The following is a 20,456-nucleotide window of genomic DNA, read 5'->3' on the forward strand; positions in this document are numbered from 1 at the left end:
ATCCTGTATCTGTACACTGTGGACGGCTTGATTGTAATCATGTATAGTCTTTCCGCTGACTGGATAGAACATAACAAAAAATCTTTTCACTGTACCTCAGGCACGTGACAATAAACTAAACTAAACTAAATTGTGTAGAAAGGAAGTGGGGATTCTGGTTTATACCGAAGTTAATTTCAAGAAGGGTTCCGACCTGAAACGTCATCCCATCCTTTTCCTCCAGAGATGCTGCCTGACTGACGGAGTTGCTCCGGCACTTTGTGTGTAAACTGAACTAAATTCTGGTTGTTGAACAGTTTAGGAATAGGGATAGCCAAGATCATCTAACGGTGTCAAGGGCACAGAGCTGGATTGATGGAACACATTCTGACCTTGGGTAATAGATTAAGGAATGAGCATGTTGAGAGTCAGGGAATGCACGAGGCTAAATTACACATTCTTGATTTTTCTGGCTTACAAAATGAAGAGATTCAGGTTCAGGGAAAAGGCTATCGCTCCAGTCACTCTTTGTTCATCCCCGCTGTGCTGAGAATACACAGATTAAGTTTAGTTTAGAGATACAGTGTGGAAACTGGCCCTTCAGCCCACCGGGTCTACACCGACCAGCGATCCCCGCACACTAACACTAACCTACACACACTAGGAACAATTTACAATTTTACCAAGCCAATTTGCCTACAAACCTGTACGTCTTTGGAGTGTGGGAGGAAACCGGAGCACCCTGAGAAAACCTACGTGGTCACGGGGAGAACGTACAAATTCAGTACTATCAGCACCAGTAGCTAGGATCGAACCCCGATCTCTGGCACTGTGAGGTAGCACCTCAGAGAGGTGTGAGTGTGTGGAATTCTCTGGATATTTTCAAGAGAGAGCTAGATAGGGCTCTTAAATTACGGAGTCAGGGGATAGAAACATAGAAAATAGGTGCAGGAGTAGGCCATTTGGCCCTTCGAGCCGATATGGGGAGAAGGCAGGAACAGGGTATTGATTGGGGATAATCAGCCATGATCACATTGAATGGGCCGAATGGCCTCCTCCTGCACCTATTGTCTATTGTCACCTCTACCATTGCACCACCGTGCCGCCAGGACATTTAGGACAATCGTTTGTGACCCCCATTTCTTGCTCTCTTCCTCTCGCAGCTCGATCGGTGAAAGTGAAGATTAGGCTGGGCCGGAAGGAGAAGAGCCAGGATCGAGTGAAGGGGCGGAAACGCTCTAGTCGCGCATCGAAGTCCAAACCTATTGTAAGCGATGATGACACGGAGGAGGAAGTGGATGAGGTGGGACCCGGTACCTGAGCCCGTTATTGCCGTTTCCATTATACAAAGTTGAGTTTGAGACAGTGATACGGGAACTCCAGTATTCGGTGGTCTTCAACCTCTCCCTGTGGACCTAAGCTTGTAGCTTTGAGTAATGTCATTTAATTCACCAGCTTTGATTAACAGGTGGCTTAAATGTAATTGGAGATGCGCTGTAATGAGTAAGATCAGACTTCGTAACCATATAACAATTACAGCACGGAAACAGGCCATCTCAGCCCTTCTTGTCCGTGCCGAACACTTACTCTCACCTTGGGACCTAAGGACCAAACTGCTTGTAAATGAAGGACAAAGATCGGATGGCGACACAAGGGATTGCAGATACTGGGCTCTTGAGTGAAACACAATGTGCTGGAGGAACTCAACGGGTCGGGGAGCATCTGCGGCAGGAGGACTGAGTTACTCCAGCACTTTGTGTTTCATACAATGGTCAGATAATTTGTTACGTTGATCGTGACAGAAATTTTGTAACCCCTCTGCTCTTCGTTGAGCTAGTACCCTGTCCCTGTATTTGACCCATATCCCTCAAAACCCTTCTTACCTATATACCTGTCCAAATATCTTTCAGTCATAATTGTATCCGCTTCTGTGGCTTCCAATCACAGTTCATTCGAGAATACAGACTACCCTCCAAGTGGAAAAAAATGCCCACTTAACTCTCTCCCCTCTCATCTTAAACCCATGCTCTTTAGTTTTAGAATCGTCTACCTCAAAAGGCAGTGAGCAATCAGTTTATCCATGCCCCTCATGATCATGTACACCTTAATAAGATCATCCTACGTGCCAAAGAAAAATGTCACAGCATATCCAAACTCCACCAAACTCAAGCCCGCGAGTCTCTTAATATTCCGGTGAAACTCTTTTGCACCTTTTCCAACAATTACATCAGTCTGAGGAAGGGTTTGAACCCAAAATGTCACCTATTCATCATCAGTCTGAAGAAGGGTTTCGACCCGAAACGTTGCCTATTTCCTTCGCTCCATAGATGCTGCCTCACCCGCTGAGTTTCTCCAGCATTTTTGTCTACCTTCGATTTTCCAGCATCTGCAGTTCCTTCTTAAATGTCACCTATTCATGTTCTCCAGAGGTGCTGCCTGACCCGCTGAGTTACTCCATCACTTTGTCTTTTTTTTAATAAATCAGCATCTGCAGTTCTTTGTTTCTGCATCTTAATGACATCCTCCCTCTAGCTAGGTGACTGGGACTCCACCTACAGTCCTCCATGTGTGGTCTCACCAACAACTTGTCCAGTTGCATCATGAAACCTCACCCTTTGTTCTCATTACCCTCATAACTATTCATTACTCACAAGAAAGGGCAAGTATGCCAAACGCCGCCTCTGTGTAGCTGACTCACTACTTCTAAGGAAATCTGCTCCGAGGTTTCCCTGTTGCGCTCCCACTAGTAAAAACACTGCAGGGCTTCACGAAGGAACGAGGTCGGAGATGCCAAAGTTACCAGGATTGCCTTGGATGGAATTTATTTATTTTGTTTGTTTGTTTCTCTGCCTTTTCAGGAACGGTCCGGAACTGGTACAGATGAAGATTAATCTCAGGATGACATTCCGTGTTGGGATCTACACTGGGGCTTGTCCTTCCTTCTGAGAGTGACTGTGCGATGTTCTCGTACCCGTGTCCAGCTAGCAGTGTAGTGTACGTTCTTAGTATACGATGTAATCTTGCATATTTATAACAGCAGAGCAGAAGGCATGTAGGATTATCAACTTTAGTGTCTCGCTGTCTTGAGGCTGGTCGTGTTCACAATGGCATTAATGGCACAGTCTTTTCCACGTTGCCATTCATTGTGCAGGATGCGTTAACTCTTAGTCACAGCTGCTAACTCCAAGCATCTAAACCCTCCCTCCTCCTACCTTTTTGTTTCCCACTGAGTTTCCCCGCACTGTGTAATACATAGTCCATCTGGTTAATTGTTATATTAATTAAATTAACCAGATTGGGTTGAATCTGGGAGCTTGACACTAACTCACAGTTAACTCATCGCTGGTTGATGCACAAGAAATGACAACGTGAAAAAGGCTGGCCAGGAAAAGAACAAAAACTCATGAATTTGGGAATACTTGATTTTTTTTTTAGAGGTTTATTTTTGTTTCTTCTCTCCGTGCGAGCGCAGTCGGTCACATGCAGTCCTAGCCTCGTTGTATGGTGACATGTGTAAGCATGTGTGTAGGAATTCATTGCCATCACTGTACTGTATTTTAAACAGGTCAATCCCACCCATCTCTGCAGAGCCTGAGGGAATTCTGTACTGTCATTATCACTGGACTACAATAAAATAAATACTTGACTGTGTCTGATAAATCTATACCTATGTCCATGCGTGTGTCTGTTTGTGCAATGGTGTGTGTGTGTGTGCGCGTTCGTGTATGCATGCCTGCATGTGTCTGACTGCGCGTGTGTGTGCGTGCATGGTGTGCTAGCTTGTGTCTGCCTGCACACGTGTGTGTGTGCACGAGTATGTTGTGTGTGTGCCTGCATGTGTCTAGTCTCGTGTGTCTGACTGCATGTGTGCATGTCTGGCCGTATGTGTGTGCCTACAAGGGTGCAGATGTGTGTCTGCCTGTGCACACGTGTGCGTGCTCTAGTGTGTGTGTGTCTGCTTGTGCATGTATGTGTGTGTTGTGGGTATGCGTCTGCCTGTATATGTGTGTGTGTGTGCGCGCCTGCCTGTGCACGTGTGTGTGTACGTGCATGTGCAGGAGTTATCATTCAGTAACATCAACTTCCAGCTTTATGTAGAATATCTCAATGCACTTAACAGAAGTGATAAAAACAAAGATTAACATTGAGCCATTAAGGCAGATGGCCAAACACTTTGTTTAGAAGAGTTTTGTCCTAAAGTTAGAGGCAGGGTTATGTAGAATTCTAGAGCACATGATGGTGGGGCTATTAATCTCAGAATAAAACTAACATCAATAAAGTGCAAAGGGACAGAAATTGAGGAGCACAGATATTCTGGAGAGTGGTAGGGCAGGAGGTAATGCGATTGGGAAGAGACCATAGAGAGATTTGAACTCGATGAGAATTTCAAGTCAAAGCTTTGCAAGCTGTGGGTCGAGGTGGATGACACATAGAGACTCTGTGCAGGGTAGGATTCAAGGGGCAGAGATCTGTATGAGACCACTTTCCTGGGAAAAAAATGTGGGGGATAAGCAGGAAAACCGAGGTAATTGCCTTAACCTAAAGGTGCAACCTCTTCAAAGTGAGACCTCTGAGATGGAGATTTGCTCTCCCAGTACCTACCTCTCTACCATCCAGCTGGATGCCAATCTCCTCGGTGTGCCAATGTCAAAAGGAAGGAGTCTCAAGGAGCTGGAAGGTGTTGGTATTCGGAAAGGCCGTCATTCCTTCAGCTCGGCAAGGTGGCAGTCCAGAGAACTGTTCGTAACCCAATAAAATTCTAAAACAAACCCAGCGCAAACCGAGTTTCCACACGGTGGGAGATGCTGCTGAGCTGAGATTCTTTTCCCAGAAGTGGAGACAGTCTGCAGAAGCATTTTAAATCTCATTTTCCCATTCTTAGTAATAAAGCTGATATTCAAAAGTGATAGAAAGAAGAATTAGGCCATTTGGCCCATCACGTCTACTCCACCATTCAATCGTGGCTGATCTATCTCCCTCCTAACCCCATTCTCCTACCTTCCCCACATAACTCCTGACACCCGTATTAATCAAGAATCTATAAATCTCTGCCCTAAAAATATCCATTGACTTGGCCTCCACAGCAGTCAGTGGCGATGGATTCCACAGATTCACCATTAATAATGTTAGCCTGAGAATTCTTCTTGAGTATGGCGGGCACAGCCTAAAGTTGCAGGACAACTTGTTCTATTTGATTGTGCACGCCAGGTTGATTGCATTCGTTGAAACAGTGAAGGTTGCAATCTCCCACACCAGCCTGAGACTAAAGGCTAATAATGCTATTTTAAAAGATTTCACTGCAGTCGAGTTTTTAAAAGGACACGGCTGTGCCGGCATGGTTTGTTTAGATAGGATTCACAAAATAGATATTAAACTGTTAACTCGAATGTATTCCTGGAGATGGATGCAAATAGCTGGAGTAACTCAGTGGGTCAGGCAGCATCTCTGCAGATGTTTCGGGTCCAGACCCTTCTACACACTGAGTCAGGGGAAGTTGGAGAAATCAACTTCAAGTAACCCTTGCATCCCATCTCTCTCGGTCCCTCCTCCACCCCAGTCGTTGTACTGGGTTCACTGCCGTCCTGGTGAGTTTCATTGTATAACTCGTTATCACCAATGGCAGACACAAAAAGCTGGAGTAACTCAGCGGGTGAGGCAGCATCTATGGAGAGAAGGAATTAGTCGAGACCCTTGTTCAGATTGAAGAAGGGTCTCGACCCGAAATGGTACCTATTCCTTGGCTCCATAGATGCTGCCACACCCGCTGAGTTTCTCCAGCATTTTTGTCTACCTTCTTCAGACTGATGTCACTAAGCCCACAGCAGAAGCATTCATTTGTTCCACATTTCTCTATATCTGCGTCTATATCTCTCTTTTCCCTTTCCCCAAACTCAGTCTGAAGAAGGGTCTCGATCTGAAACATTCCTTTTACTCCAGCTTTTTGGGTCTATCTTCGGTTTAATCCAGCATCTGCAGTTCCTTCCCACACATGCAGTGGCGGACTGGCCAGGGTGTCAGCTTGTCCGATGGCAAGTGGGCCCCTGATGAAGTGATAGCAAGTGATGGCAAGTGGGCCCCTGTTAAATGATAGCATTGCAGTTGTGGGTGGGCCCCCTTTGTCTCCTGGCAACCAATATTTTTAGACCCAGTCCGCCACTGCTCACATGTATTCTTCCTGGGTTTGGTGTGGCAACATTTCAGCTGGTGTCAGGAATGGTCACCAGCAGCCCCCACACCCACAAGCCGACCCCACGCCTCCCAGGCGTTTGCGTACGTATGGCCCCCACATATGTTGGACGACCGTAAACTCGGAATAACTTGTGCAGCCAGAACATTCTGGAAAACATACAGCAGCATCACATACCATCTGTTTCTGGGAACTTGCTGTGTGCGCAATGGCCACTGCGATTTCTACATTACAATAGTTACAACACTTCAAAAACAGTTCACTGGCTGATCCTCGCACACCGAGTCTGTGGATGACTCCAGCGCCTATTTGTGGCTGAGGCTAATCTAAAATAGCAGAGTTTACTTTTTTGATATGTGACCATATGTTCACACTTGGAGCGCTGTCTCCACTTCCCTTGATATTACAAACAAAGTTATTGAGACAGGTAGAAGATGCAAAACTGATTTACAAGGATAATACCAGAGCCAGGAGGTTATATATATAACAAGGAGGATTAGACAGGCGAGGGAACTTTTCTCTTATGAGACAATGAGACCAGTGGAGCTCTTTATGGTTATTTATTTTATAGGAAAGATATTATTAATGTGGAAATGGTACAGAGAAGATTTATGAGGATGTTGCCAGAACTCGAGGGCCTGAGCTATAGGGAGATACTGTGTTGAAGCAGACCATTTTTGCGCACTGAGTCTGCACTGACCAGATATCATCCCGAGCACCAACACTATTCTACACACTAGGGACAATTTTAAAACTTACTGAAGCCAATTAACCTACAAACCTGTACGCCTTTGGAGTGTGGGAGGAAACCGGAGCACCCGGAGAAAACCCACCCGGTCACAGGGAGAACGTACAAAAAATGTACAGACAGCACCCGTAATCAGGATTGAACCCGGGTCTCTAGGCAGCAACAACCGCTGCATCATTGTGCCGCCCTGCTGTGCCACTGTGCACCACTATAAGTGTTACAGAGTAATATGTTTACATATCTGTTATGATGCTGCAAGTAAGGACGGCATTGTTCGGGACATATATGACAATAAAACACCGTTTGGTTCATGGTCGGTGAGGGGTCAGATGCAAAGAGCCTCAAGCCACTGGCCCCAGCTGATCGATATTCTTCTTGATGCCCAGAAACACAGGGGAGGGGAGGTGTCATGTCCTGCCAACATACCTCCAGATTATCTTGTACCTCTCTACCGTTTGACCACGGATGTGCACAAGTCCAAGACCGGCTGCACTTGCAGACCGTAGAGGTTGTCCCTGGAATCTCCTGATGCGGTCACTCGATGCAGGGCAATGACTGTCTCTGCCTGGCCTGCCGTGTCCAGCATTCTGTTTATTATGACAGATGCACTACACTTTCGGATTACAAGTAGGTACGGACATACTGGACAGAGAGAAGATGATTCCAATTGTGGGCCGTCCACATTAGGGTCCACAAATGTAAGGCAGTCGCGATGTAGAAACAAGGAACTGCAAATGCTGGTTTACAAAATAAGACACTATGTACTGGAGTAACTCAGCATGTCAGGCAGCATCACTGGAGAACATGGATGATCCATATTGCTGATCCAAGTTCTCCAGTAATGCTACCTGACCTGGTGAGTTACTCCAGAACTTGTCTGAAGAAGGGTTTCGGCCCGAAACGTTGCCTATCTCCTTCGCTCCATAGATGCTGCTGCACCTGCTGAGTTTCTCCAGAATTTTTGTGTACCTTTGTGCCTTTTATTTCAGGCAATCACGAACAAGCTCAAGGTGGGAAGCAGACAGAATCTTTCCACCAGTTCTAGAGGGTGGAACCTTCTACAATGAGTAATTAAATTTAATGGGATTCTAGATCAATATAATCATAATCATATTTTATTAGCCAAGTATGTTTTGCAACATACGAGGAATTTCATTTGCCGTACAGTCATACCAATAGAAAGCAACAAGACACACACAATACATTTTAACATAAACATCCACCACAGTGACCCCTCCACATTCCTCACTGTGATGGAAGGTGAAAGAAAAGTTCAATCTCTTCCTTTCTTTGTTCTCCCGCGGTCGGGGGCCTCTAACCTTCCGTTGACGGGACGATCTTACTCCCATAGCCGGCGGCGGGCCTCCTTGTCGGGGTGATCAATTTCCTGCATCGGGGGGAATCTCAGCTCCCCCGCGCCGGCCAATCTACTAGTCGAACGTTGTGCGGCTTTTGGAGCTTCCCGACGATGGTCTCAACCCGAGACTGCGAGCTCCCGATGGTGAAATCCGCAGGCCGCAGTTGGAGCATCGATCCAAGGCGAGGGATCGGCTCCAATGGCAAGTCCACGTCCCCGCGGTGGGGCTCAAAGCCAGTCCCAAGCAAGGCCTCCAGCTCCACGATGTTTGGCCGCAGAGCGACCGGAGATACGATCCGGAAAACAATCGCATCTCCGGCAAGGTATGAGATTGAATAAAAGTTTCCCCCGACCCCCCTGCCCAACCCCCACATAAAACAAACCAGAGAACATTAATACATACTTTTTAAATACACTAAAAATAACAAAAAAAAAGATGAAAAGGACAGACAGACTGTAAGCAAGGCTGCCATCGAAGCGCCACCTGGTGGATTTACGATTAAGATAGAAACATAGAAACATAGAAATTAGGTGCAGGAGTAGGCCATTCGGCCCTTCGAGCCTGCACCGCCATTCAATATGATCATGGCTGATCATCCAACTCAGTATCCCGTACCTGCCTTCTCTCCATACCCTCTGATCCCCTTAACCACAAGGGCCACATCTAACTCCCTCTTAAATATAGCCAATGAACTGGCCTCGACTACCCTCTGTGGCAGAGAGTTCCAGAGATTCACCACTCTCTGTGTGAAAAAAGTTCTTCTCATCTCGGTTTTAAAGGATTTCCCCCTTATCCTTAAGCTGTGACCCCTTGTCCTGGACTTCCCCAACATCGGGAGCAATCTTCCTGCATCTAGCCTGTCCAACCCCTTAAGAATTTTGTAAGTTTCTATAAGATCCCGTCTCAATCTCCTAAATTCTAGAGAGTATAAACCAAGTCTATCCAGTCTTTCTTCATAAGACAGTCCTGACATCCCAGGAATCAGTCTGGTGAACCTTCCCTGCACTCCCTCTATGGCAATAATGTCCTTCCTCAGATTTGGAGACACCCCCCAGGACCCTGTACAACTGCAGTAGAACCTCCCTGCTCCTATACTCAAATCCTTTTGCTATGAAAGCTAACATACCATTCGCTTTCTTCACTGCCTGCTGCACCTGCATGCCTACTTTCAATGACTGGTGTACCATGACACCCAGGTCTCGCTGCATCTCCCCTTTTCCTAGTCGGCCACCATTTAGATAATAGTCTGCTTTCCTGTTTTTGCCACCAAAATGGCGGATGAGGGGAGATCTTATAGAGGTATACAAAGTCATGAGAGGAATAGATCAGGCAGATGCACAGTCTGAGAAGAGGAGAGGTTTGCCAGAGGAGGTAGTTGAGGCTGGGACAGTCCCATCGTTTAAGAAACAGTTAGACAGGTACACGGATAGGACAGGTTTGGAGGGATATGGACCATGCGCAGGCAAGTAGGACTAGGGTAGCTGGGACATTGTTGGCCGGTGTGGGCGAGTTGGGCTGAAGGGCCTGTTTCCACACTGTGTCACTCTATGACTCTATGTTTGTGTCCTTAATTTTAGCTCCATTGTGAAGTTTTATTTGTAGTCTCATTTCTAATGATCACAAGCATTTAGCATTTAGCATGATGTTATCGGTTGTATGTAAGAGGGAGAGAGAGCATTCTCCTGGGCCCTTCCGGCTGAAACCGTTCCCGGAAATATCTCCGCCACAATCTTCCTGAGAGTCTGATTTGCAATTTTGTTTTCTCCAAATGCATTTGTCTGTCTGCATCAAATGAAGTGAAGATACCAACTTTCTGGTGTTATGGCAACGATTGCACCAGACTTTAGCGAGCAGAAGCCTAAATCTAAGTCAAAGTGTGGAATTGAATAGGAGCAGGAATCCAGAGGACAGGTTTCTAACCCAGGTAGTTGAGGCTCACAATGTTTACACAATCTAGCTAGGTTTCTTCAGATAGGTATTTCTCCTGATGAAAAGAGGGTGTGCAAATAGGTGTATGTCTAAAGAAGGGTTTCAGCCCGAAACGTTGCCTATTTCCTTCGCTCCATAGATGCTGCTGCACCCGCTGAGTTTCTCCAGCACTTTTGTCTCCCTTTGTGCAAATAGGTGTATTTGTTCTTAGAGTTTTACAGTCTTTCCTTGGTTTTCTTGGGAATTAATCACACACAAAATCATATCTCTGAATTTTGCAAGTGACACAGTGGGCAAAGGGTAGCTGCCTTACAGCGCCATAGACCCGGGTTCAATCCTGACCACAGGTGCTGTCTGGACGGAGTTTGCACGTCCTCCCTGTGACCGCCTGGGTTTTCTCCGGGTGCTCTAGTTTCCTCCCACACTTCAAAGATGAGCAGGTTGTTTGTCAGCTAATAGGCTTCTAGAAATTGTCCCTAGTGTGTAGGATAGAACTAGTTTACGGGGTGATTGCTGGTCGGCACGGACTCGGAGGGCCGAAGGGCCTGATTCCACACTGTATATATACAGTAAACTAAACTAAACTTACATATTTTGAGGTCCTTACATTTTTCTCCTCTCTATTTTCTCACATTTTAGTACAGTTCAGCACAGGAACAGGTTTTCGACCCATAATTTCTGTGCCGAACACGATGTCAAACTAAACTAATCTCTGTAGGAAAGAACTGCAGATGTTGGTTTAAATCAAAGATAGACACAAAATGCTGGAGTAGCTCAGCAGGACAGTAGCATCTCTGGAGAGAAGGAATGGATGACATTTCGGGTCGAGACCCTTCTTCAGACTGATGTCAGGGTGGAGCAGAGATAAAATGTAAGACTGGTAGGAGAACTGGGAAGGGGGGAGGGGGAGGAGAGGGAAAGCAAGGGCTACTTGAAGTAAGAAAAGTCAATGTTCATACCACTGGGGTGTAAGCTGCCCAAGCGAAATATGAAGTGGTGTTCCTCTAATTTGCGCTGGGCCTCACTCTGACCATGGAGGAGGCCCAGGACAGAAAGGTCAGTGTGGGAATGGGAGGGGGAGTTAAAGTGTTGAGAAACCAGGAGATCAGGTAGGTTTAGGCGGACTTAGCGGAGGTGTTCAGCAAAACGCCTGGGGAAAGTATCCGGGGGTGGGGTGGTTTGGGTGGGAAGGGACGAGTTGACCAGGGAGTTGCAGAAGGAACGGTCTCTGCGGAAAGCGGAAAGGGGTGGAGATGGGAAGATGTTGCTGGTAGTGTGTCAGGCAGCAACTCTACTGCTGCACCAGCAACATGCTGCCTGACTGACTGAGTTACTCCAACACTTTGTGTTTTGCTCAAGATTCTAGTATCTGCAGTTCCTGAGTTTCCTGTGTGCCTTTGTTCACACTGACCAGACCAAACGATTACGCCTGAGTTTGCAATCGGAGACAGTAATAGAGTCAAACAATACAGGCCCTTCAGCCCATCATGTCCATGCTGATCATCACGTTTCCACCAACACGAATATCATTCACCTGCAGATAGACACAAAATGTTGGAGTAACTCAGCGGGTCAGGTAACATCTCTAGAGAAAAAAAATAGATGCCGTTTTAGGTCAGACTCAAGAATCTGAAGATCCGTTCCAACCCAAAACGTCACCTATTCTTTTTCTCCAGTGATGCTGCCTGACCCGCTCAGCATTTTGTTACTCCAACCTTTTGAGTCTATCTTCGATAGAAACCAGCATCTGCAGTTCCTTCCTACATTAGTTGCCAGCACTTGCTTTGTAACCAATTATACTTCAGCAATGTAAGTGCATTTTGTATTACAGCAGAGTTAAAAGCTTCATTTACACTGAGATTGGTCTGAAATGAGCCGGAAGAGCTGTGGTTGTCTATGGCATGCTGGCATTACGTAACCAATGGTTACAGACACTTACTGTAATACCTTTCCAAACAGTGGAGGTGGAGCTGCCCCTCCCTGCCTTTCATGCCTGACTTCAGCGGGACTGAGGTGAAGGTATATAGGGAGGAGGAATGTTACCTCTTGGTTTGGCCATTGCATCTTTGAGTCATTCTTTAATTCCTTGCCACCCCAGCCCGCCCCTGCCACAGATGCAACACTTTGTACACAAAAAACCTGAATGCTTCCAACACAACCAAACAAAGGAAAATAACAAGAGAGAAATATTGTCCTTCCTCTTCCCGAGCAGGTTTGTGTCTGCAGTACTCAATTTTAAAGACGGTGGCCACAGATGGCATTAGAATTTCAGAATAGGTAGTGATTTCCCACCTGCTGCTCTCCCTGGAAAGGCAGCAAGTACAACAGCTCTCCTGAACCTTTCTTGCCGCCTACAAAATGGCACAGCGCCCTGCATTGTTCCAAACACGATAACTTGCTAATTAAATCATCACATCCCGCTTTTAACAGAGATCTATTTACGTGAATGTTTGAGAGTTCCACACGTCACGGAGCATAAAACACGGCAAATCATTCCTGAATCATTGGGGGTTTTTTTTACATTCGAGCGAAAGTACAAAAAGATGGCAAGCAGCCAGTCATTTCCTGCAGCTTTTTCTACAGTTTTAATTTCACAATAATGAGACATTGTGTAGTCTTCAAACAAAAAAAATTAACAAAAGTATTAGTTTAATCTAGCAGATGCATGCAGAGTAATTGGAAATAATCTCAGGACTATATTATGTGTAGGAAGGAACTGCAGATGCTGGTTTACACCGAAGATAGGCACAAAGTGCTGGAGTAACTCAGCGGGTCAGGCAGCATCTCTGGAGAAAAGGAATCGGTGACGTTTCGGGTTGAGACCCTTCTTCAGACTGAGAGTCTGAAGTCTGTTTCTCAATCTGAAGAAGAGTCTTGACCTGAAACATCACCTATCCCTTTTCTCCAGAGATGCTGCCTGACCCGCTGAGTCACTCCAGCTTTTTATGTCTATCTTCAGGACTACATTAGATGTTGGACACACCCAACATCACAGCTCCTTGGTTTTACACTCAACTTAAGGGTGAGTTCATCCAAAATTCAGGGCTTGTATCCTAATTCTGCCACCTTGATAACCTTGTGTTCACTGACCTACATCGACCCATGGTTCATGAAATTCTCATAGGTGTTCCTTCCTTCTCTCAGTAACCTCCACCAATCCTCTAAGATCTCGATATTCCTCTATTTTAGCCCGCTTGCCCAAGGCCTCAAGCCCAAGTTTAGTTCCTCCACCGTTAGTGGCTTGGCTACGATCAGCTGCCACGGTTTTAAACCATGAAATCCCCACGGTAAACCCCCTCTGTTTCTCCCTTTTCTTGCTTCCTTTAGGGCAGCACAGTGGCACAGCAGAGTTCCTGCCTTACAGCGCCAGAGACATGGGTTCAATCCTGACCACAGGTCCTTTTTGTATAGAGTTTGTGACCGCGTGGGTTTTGCAACGTTTTCCTTCCACATTCCAAAGACGTGCAGGATTGTAGGTTAATTATCCTGAGTGTGAATATAGATATAACTAATATATGGGTGATTGCTGGTCGGTGTCGACTCAGTGGGCCAAAGTGTCTGTTTCCATGCTGTGTCTCTGAAGTAAACTAAACTAAACTTTAAGGAGCCCCTTACGACCTGTCTCATCGACTACCTTTTAGGCTGCGTGCCCTTAAGCAATTACATATTCATTTTTGTTGAATAAAAAGCCTTGCAAACTGCCTTAAAGCATTTTGAAGGAGCTACATATATAGAAGTTATCCCAGTCTGAAGAAGGGTTTTGGCCCGAAACGTTGCCTATTTCCTTCGCTCCATAGATGCTGCTGCACCCGCTGAGTTTCTCCAGCATTTTTGTGTACCTTCGATATTCCAGCATCTGCAGTTCCTTCTTAAACACTAAAAGTTATTGAAATCCTCTCAGCTCCCTTTTCTCTCTTTTTTATACTATTCGTAACCTATTTATGCAATTGGTCACTTATCTAATATTTTAACGATATTTTGTTGGCCGTGTGGGACTCGGGACTGATTTGTTATGTTTAGTTCAAGACGTCATAAGGTTCCCAAAATTTGACCAGATATTTGAGACACCTTGAAACTATCCATCTCTGTTGAAACCACTTCAGCAGTGGAGCAGAGAGAAATCCACTTCCTCTGCATCGGTTCAGCAAGTCTCGGATTTCAACTTTGGAAATTTATGCAAATCTTGAAGGAGTAGGCCGGGCTAAAAAAGTGGCCTGATGGAGTGAATCACAACGGAACGCCCACATTACAAACCCCACCAACTCGAAGAGTAAGCCCTTGTGCAGCCAAGAATGCCAAGAATTTGCATTCCTTTGGCATCACATTTTAGATGGGAAGGATGATGCAAAGGAGGTTTAAAAGCAAATTAGTGGCGAGGCTTTTCAAAACTATTGAATAAATAAGTCAGAGCAAAGTACTTTGGACGTTGAAACTCTTAAAATGTAACATAAAATCCTGGAAACCGAGCAAGCATCCGTGGCATTAAATCATAAATAACAAGAGGCCATGCACCCCTCTCTAAACACCACACCCTCCCCACTGCGTGTGGCCTGAATGACCCAATGGTAAATCTGAGGTGTTTATGCTGTGGATGTCTCCAGCTCTGTCCCTAGGTTCTCTCTCATATCTCCTGTGGCCCTGAGAGTGTTTGTTTGTAAAGGCAAGCCTGAAATGCCTTTTTACGTGCCACCAAAAGCAAACGTTGCCTCTTCGTTCACACCAGATTTCGATTTCTATGCCCTTGAACTAGTCCAAGCCTAAACAGTGTTGAAAACTAGCAGCATGAAAATAAAAATCTACTAACCAAATCAGTAAAACTTTGAATAACCTTGAATAGCCATTGAACCTGTCTAACCATTCCTGTAAACTTAAGACACAAAGTACTGAAATACTGTAACTGAGCGAGTCAGGCAGCACCTGTGGGGAACATGGATAGGTGACGCAGAGTTTTTTTCACACAGAGAGTTGTGAGCCTGTGGAATTCTCTGCCTCAGAGGCCGGTTCTCTGGATACATAGAAACATAGAAACATAGAAAGTAGGTGCGAGAGTAGACCACCAGGTCCGTCGAGCCCGCACCGCCATTCGCTCATGGCTGAACACTAAACAGACACACTTACCCACAAACAGTAGACACAAGACACAGAACACAAGACACTACCCTCCCCTCTATACCGCTATCACCCCTCTCCACCCCAAGAACCGCGTGATCTCCTGGGGGAGGCAAAAAACCGGATAAAAACCCAGGTCCAATTCGGGAAAAAAATCCGGGAAATTCCTCTCCGACCCCAATCCAGGCGATCGACACTTGTCCAGGAGATCACTCAGGTCTTACTATACTAACCATACCTAGGTCCATATCCCTGCCCTCTCCCCGTAGCCCCTTATCCCCTTGGCAGCTAAAAAACCATCTATTCTAGACTTAAATATATTTAACGTTTCTGCTTCCACTGCTCCCTGGGGCAGTGAATTCCATAAATTAACCACCCTCTGGGTGAAGAAGTTCTTCCTCATCTCAGTTTTAAAAGAGCCCCCCCTTATTCTACAACTATGTCCCCTAGTTCTAGTTTCCCCGATCATTGGGAACATCCTCGGTGCATCCACCCGATCAAGGCCCCTCACGATCTTATATGTTTCAATGAGATCGCCTCTCATTCTTCTAAACTCCAAAGAGTAGAGTTCCAGCTTACTTAACCTTTCCTCATATGTCAATCCCCTCATTGCAGGAATTAATCTTGTAAACCTTCGCTGCACTGCCTCCAGGGCTAGTACATCCTTTCTTAAGTATGGACCCCAGAACTGTACACAGTATTCCAAATGTGGTCTCACTAATACTGTGTACAGCTGCAGCAAGACCTCCGTGTTTTTATACTCAATCCCCCTAGCAATAAAGGCCAAAACTCCATTGGCCTTCCTGATTGCTTGCTGCACCTGCATACTGACTTTTAGTGATTCATGTACTAATACCCCTAGATCCCTTTGCGTTGCATTACAACGCAGCTCCTCCTCATTTAGAAAATAACTTGCCCTATCATTTTTTTTCCCAAAGTGAATGACTTCACATTTATTAGTATTAAATTTCATCTGCCAAGTTGTTGCCCACTCACCTAGCTCATCTATATCCTTTTGCAGACTCTTCCTATCCTCCTCATCCCCTACTTTTCCTCCCATTTTTGTATCGTCCGCAAATTTTGATATATTACACTTGGTTCCCTCCTCCAAATCATTTATATAAATTGTGAACAACTGGGGTCCCAGCACCGACCCTTGCGGAACCCCGCTAGTTACCGGTTGCCATCCCGAGTATGAACCATTTATCCCCACTCTCTGCTTCCTATTTGTTAGCCAATCCTCTACCCATGCTAATATATTACCCCCAATCCCATAATTTTTTATTTTTAGCAATAGTCTCTTATGTGGCACCTTGTCAAAAGCCTTTTGGAAGTCCAAGTATACCACATCCACCGGTTCCCCTTTATCCACCCGGGTTGTTACTTCCTCAAAGAATTCGAGCAGATTCGTTAAACAGGATTTCCCCTTCACAAAACCATGCTGGTTCTGTCCGATGAAGTCATGTTTATCCAAGTGCCCCGCTAGTGTTTCTTTAATAATTGTCTCTAACATTTTACCCACCACCGACGTTAGACTAACCGGTCTATAGTTACCCGCCTTCTGTTTACTTCCTTTTTTAAATATAGGTGTTACATTGGCCATTTTCCAATCCACTGGGACCGTTCCTGCCTCCAGGGAGTTTTGGAAAATTATCACCAATGCATCCACAATCCCCACCGCTATCTCCCTCAAGACCCTTGGATGTAATCCATCAGGCCCAGGGGATTTATCCTCCTTCAGTCTCATTAATTTCCCTAATACCACCTCCTTGGTGATCTTAATAGTATTTAGCTCCTCCATTCCTACCGCCCCCTGTTTATCCAGCGTTGGAATATTTTTTGTGTCTTCTATGGTGAAGACTGATACAAAATACTCGTTTAATGCCTTTGCCATTTCCATGTTACCCACCAACAACTCTCCAGTCTCACCCTCCAATGGACCAACGTTCACCTTAGCCACCCTTTTTCTTTTTATATAGCTATAAAAACTCTTACTATTAGTTTTTATGTTGTTCGCTAAATTCCTTTCACAGTCTATACTTTCAAGAGAGAGCGAGATAGGGCTCTTGAATATAGCGGAGTCAGGGGATATGGGGAGAAAACAGGAACTGATTGTGGATAAGAAGTCTGAAGAAGGGTTTCGGCCCGAAACGTTGCCTATTTCCTTTGCTCCATAAATGCTGCTGCACCCGCTGAGTTTCTCCAGATTTTTTGTGTACCAACTGATTGTGGATGATCAGCCATGATCACATTGAATGGCGGTGCTGGCTTGAAGGGCCGAATGACCTACTCCTGCATCTATTGTCTATTGTGACGTTTCAAGTCGGGACACTTCTTCACACTCAGTCCATTGCAGGTGTCCGTTTTAGCAAGTCCTATCAGTAAGGGGAAGGTGGACAGGCTCGTGTAGTTTTTAGCTGTTGAATAGCCCCGCCTGCAACCGCATTAATCTGCGTCACACAGCAAAAGCTGTGAGACCCCATCAGAATGCACGTCTATGTGGTTTAGACAATACATGCACCTGTACGACTGCATTTTTCCAGTCAGCTGATGTGCTTAAAACTGGTCTTAGAACCTTGCCCAGTTTGACAGCAACACACTGTTGATTACTATTCAGACAGATAAACAAGAGGGAAGGAAAGGGTGAAAAAAAATCCTTGGTTTAAGTCCAAGGTCCTTTAAGTAGGAAGGTCGGGAAATATCGTATGACTTGTGTAGTCACATAAACCACCAAGTACATAGCCTTGTGCATATGAGATTACATATTGTAAGCCTATTGGATGAGCCCATATGGCCAGCTCCATTTAACCTTCCTCTTTGAACAGAGAGGAGGAGCCTCATTACACAGCAATCCAGTGAAAGTGAATGCAGGTCCTAACCTAGCCGTCCTGAAAGGTGGAAAATACACCTTGGGAGACCAAGAGCAGGCTCGGCGATCACTTTGCCCAACACCTCTGCTCAGTTCTTTTTTTTAAATTTTTTTTTTTAATTTCAAAATATACTTTATTCAATTGGTAAATATATACAATTTCTGAACCATTCAAACAAAATTCATCCGACATTTTCGGAGACTATACAAATTTTTTTCCAGTACATTTGTCAAATTTCACCAAACAGTCCCCCACCAATGCCACTCTGTGGCCCCTGTCCAAGTAATAAATATATACAATGTGTACAGTGCGAAAATTTCCATCTGACATTTCAAGTTCCACAAAAAATGTCCCCCACCCGTGCCACTCATGTGGCCCCCTGGCGTGGGATACCTTCCCTTCATTTAATTTGAGGGGCGTCTCCACCATACTGTGCCCCCCATGTCCAGCAGCGGAAGGACCCTAGACTGTGGCCCTCCCCCACCGAGCCTTGGCGTTGGCTGCACCAGGCTTCAGCGAGTCCCTTAGTACGTACTCCTGCAGTCTGCAGTGGACCAGTCGGCAACATTCCCTGACGGACATCTCGCTCTGCTGGGTGGTGAGCAACGCTCGGGCAGACCAAAGAGCGTCTTTCACCGAGTTGATGACCCTCCAGCAGCACTCGATGTCAGTCTCTGAATGTGTCCCTGGGAACAGTCCGTAAATCACAGAGTCCTCTGTGACGGAGCTGTTCGGGATAAATCGTTCCAGGGACCCTTTCATACCTCTCCAGACTCGTTTTGCAAACCCACACTCTGCAAAGAGGTGGTCAACCATCTCCTCTCCATAGCAACCGTCCTGGGGGCAGCGTGCGCTGGTAGTGAGGTTCCGACGGTGCAGGAAGGATCTAACTGAGAGGGCTCCCCTCACCGCCAGCCAAGCCAGGTCTTGGTACTTGTTGGTCAGTTCTGGCGATGAGGCATTTTGCCAGACAAGCTGGGCAGTCTGCTCTGGGAACCACGCCACCGGATCCATCGAGTCCTTTCCCTGCAGTGCCTGCCCGATGGACTTGTGGTCAAAGGTGTTGGTCCGGAAGAACCTTTCAACAGACGACAGATGGGGCGGCAATGTCCAGCTGACTGGCACATTGCGTGGCATCTGCGCCAGGCCCATCCTTCGCAACACCGGGGACAGGTAGAACCTCAGCAGGTAGTGACACTTAGTGCCCACGTGCCTTGGCTCTACACTCCGCCTGATGCAGCCACACACAAAGGTGGCCATCAGGATGAGGGCGACGTTGGGCACGCTTTTACCCCCGTTGTCTGCCGACTTGTACATTGTGACCCGTCGCACCCGGTCCATCCTCGACCCCCAGATGAACTGGAAGACGGCCCGGGTGATCCTCGTGGCGTAGGAGGGAGGGACAGGCCACACTTGTGCCAAGTACAGCAGCCCCGAGAGCACCTCACACCTGATGACCAAATTTTTCCCGGTTATGGAGAGGGAGCGTTGCCTCCACAGCTCCAGCTTCCTCCCCACCTTGGCTATCCGCTCCAGCCAATTCTTATTACTCGACTCAGCCCCCCCGAACCAGATCCCCAGCACCTTCAAGAAGTCAGGCTTGATGGTGAAGGGGATGGAAGATCGGTCGGGCCAGTTGCCAAAGAGCATGGCCTCGCTCTTCCTGCGGTTCACCCTGGCTCCCGTGGCCGACTCAAACTGGTCACAGATGCTGATCAATCTGCGGACCGACCTTGGATCCGAGCAGAAGACGGCGACATCGTCCATGTACAGGGAGGTCTTGACCTGAATGCCCCCACTGCCTGGCAATGTCACTCCTCTTATGCTCGCATCCTTCCTGATGGACTCGGCAAAAGGTTTAATACAGCAGACAAACAAGACGGAGAGAGGGCAACCCTGCCTGACTCCAGACCTTACAGGGAAACTGTCTGATTCCCACCCATTGATTTGGACTGCACTACGGATATTGGTGTAGAGCAGTTTGATACAATTTCGGATTCCCTCCCCAAAACCCATTTTGGAGAGCACGTCCCTCATGTACGTGTGCGATATCCTGTCGAAGGCCTTCTCCTGGTCCAAGCTGACTAGGCAGGCATCCACCCGTCTGTCCTGCACGTAGGCGATGGTATCTCTCAGCAGCGCTAGGCTGTCTGAGATTTTCCTGCCAGGTACAGCACAGGTTTGGTCCGGGTGGATCACCCGTCCCAGAGCAGACTTGACCCGGTTGGCGATGGCCTTAGACAGGATCTTGTAATCTACATTCAATAATGTTATGG

General features: G+C 46.4%; 1 protein-coding gene across 15 annotated transcripts in view; it reads left to right on the top strand.

Annotated features, from left to right (window-relative positions):
* The window catches only part of smarca4 (SWI/SNF related, matrix associated, actin dependent regulator of chromatin, subfamily a, member 4), a 93,283-nt gene extending 89,640 nt beyond the window's left edge, over positions 1 to 3,643 (top strand). For 14 of the 15 annotated variants that reach the window (XM_033050924.1, XM_033050925.1, XM_033050926.1 and 11 more), the window contains 2 exons: positions 1,143 to 1,282; positions 2,838 to 3,643. In XM_033050924.1, coding sequence (XP_032906815.1) covers positions 1,143 to 1,282; positions 2,838 to 2,870 — 173 coding nt within the window. In that variant the 3' untranslated portion in view covers positions 2,871 to 3,643. Of the gene's footprint in view, positions 1 to 1,142; positions 1,331 to 2,837 lie in introns of all 15 variants that reach the window. The other variant, XM_033050931.1, reaches the window with a different exon arrangement.
* Positions 3,644 to 20,456: the final 16,813 nt, after the last annotated feature.

Source organism: Amblyraja radiata, chromosome 35 (assembly GCF_010909765.2).
Source record: "Amblyraja radiata isolate CabotCenter1 chromosome 35, sAmbRad1.1.pri, whole genome shotgun sequence".
NCBI lineage: Eukaryota > Metazoa > Chordata > Chondrichthyes > Rajiformes > Rajidae > Amblyraja > Amblyraja radiata.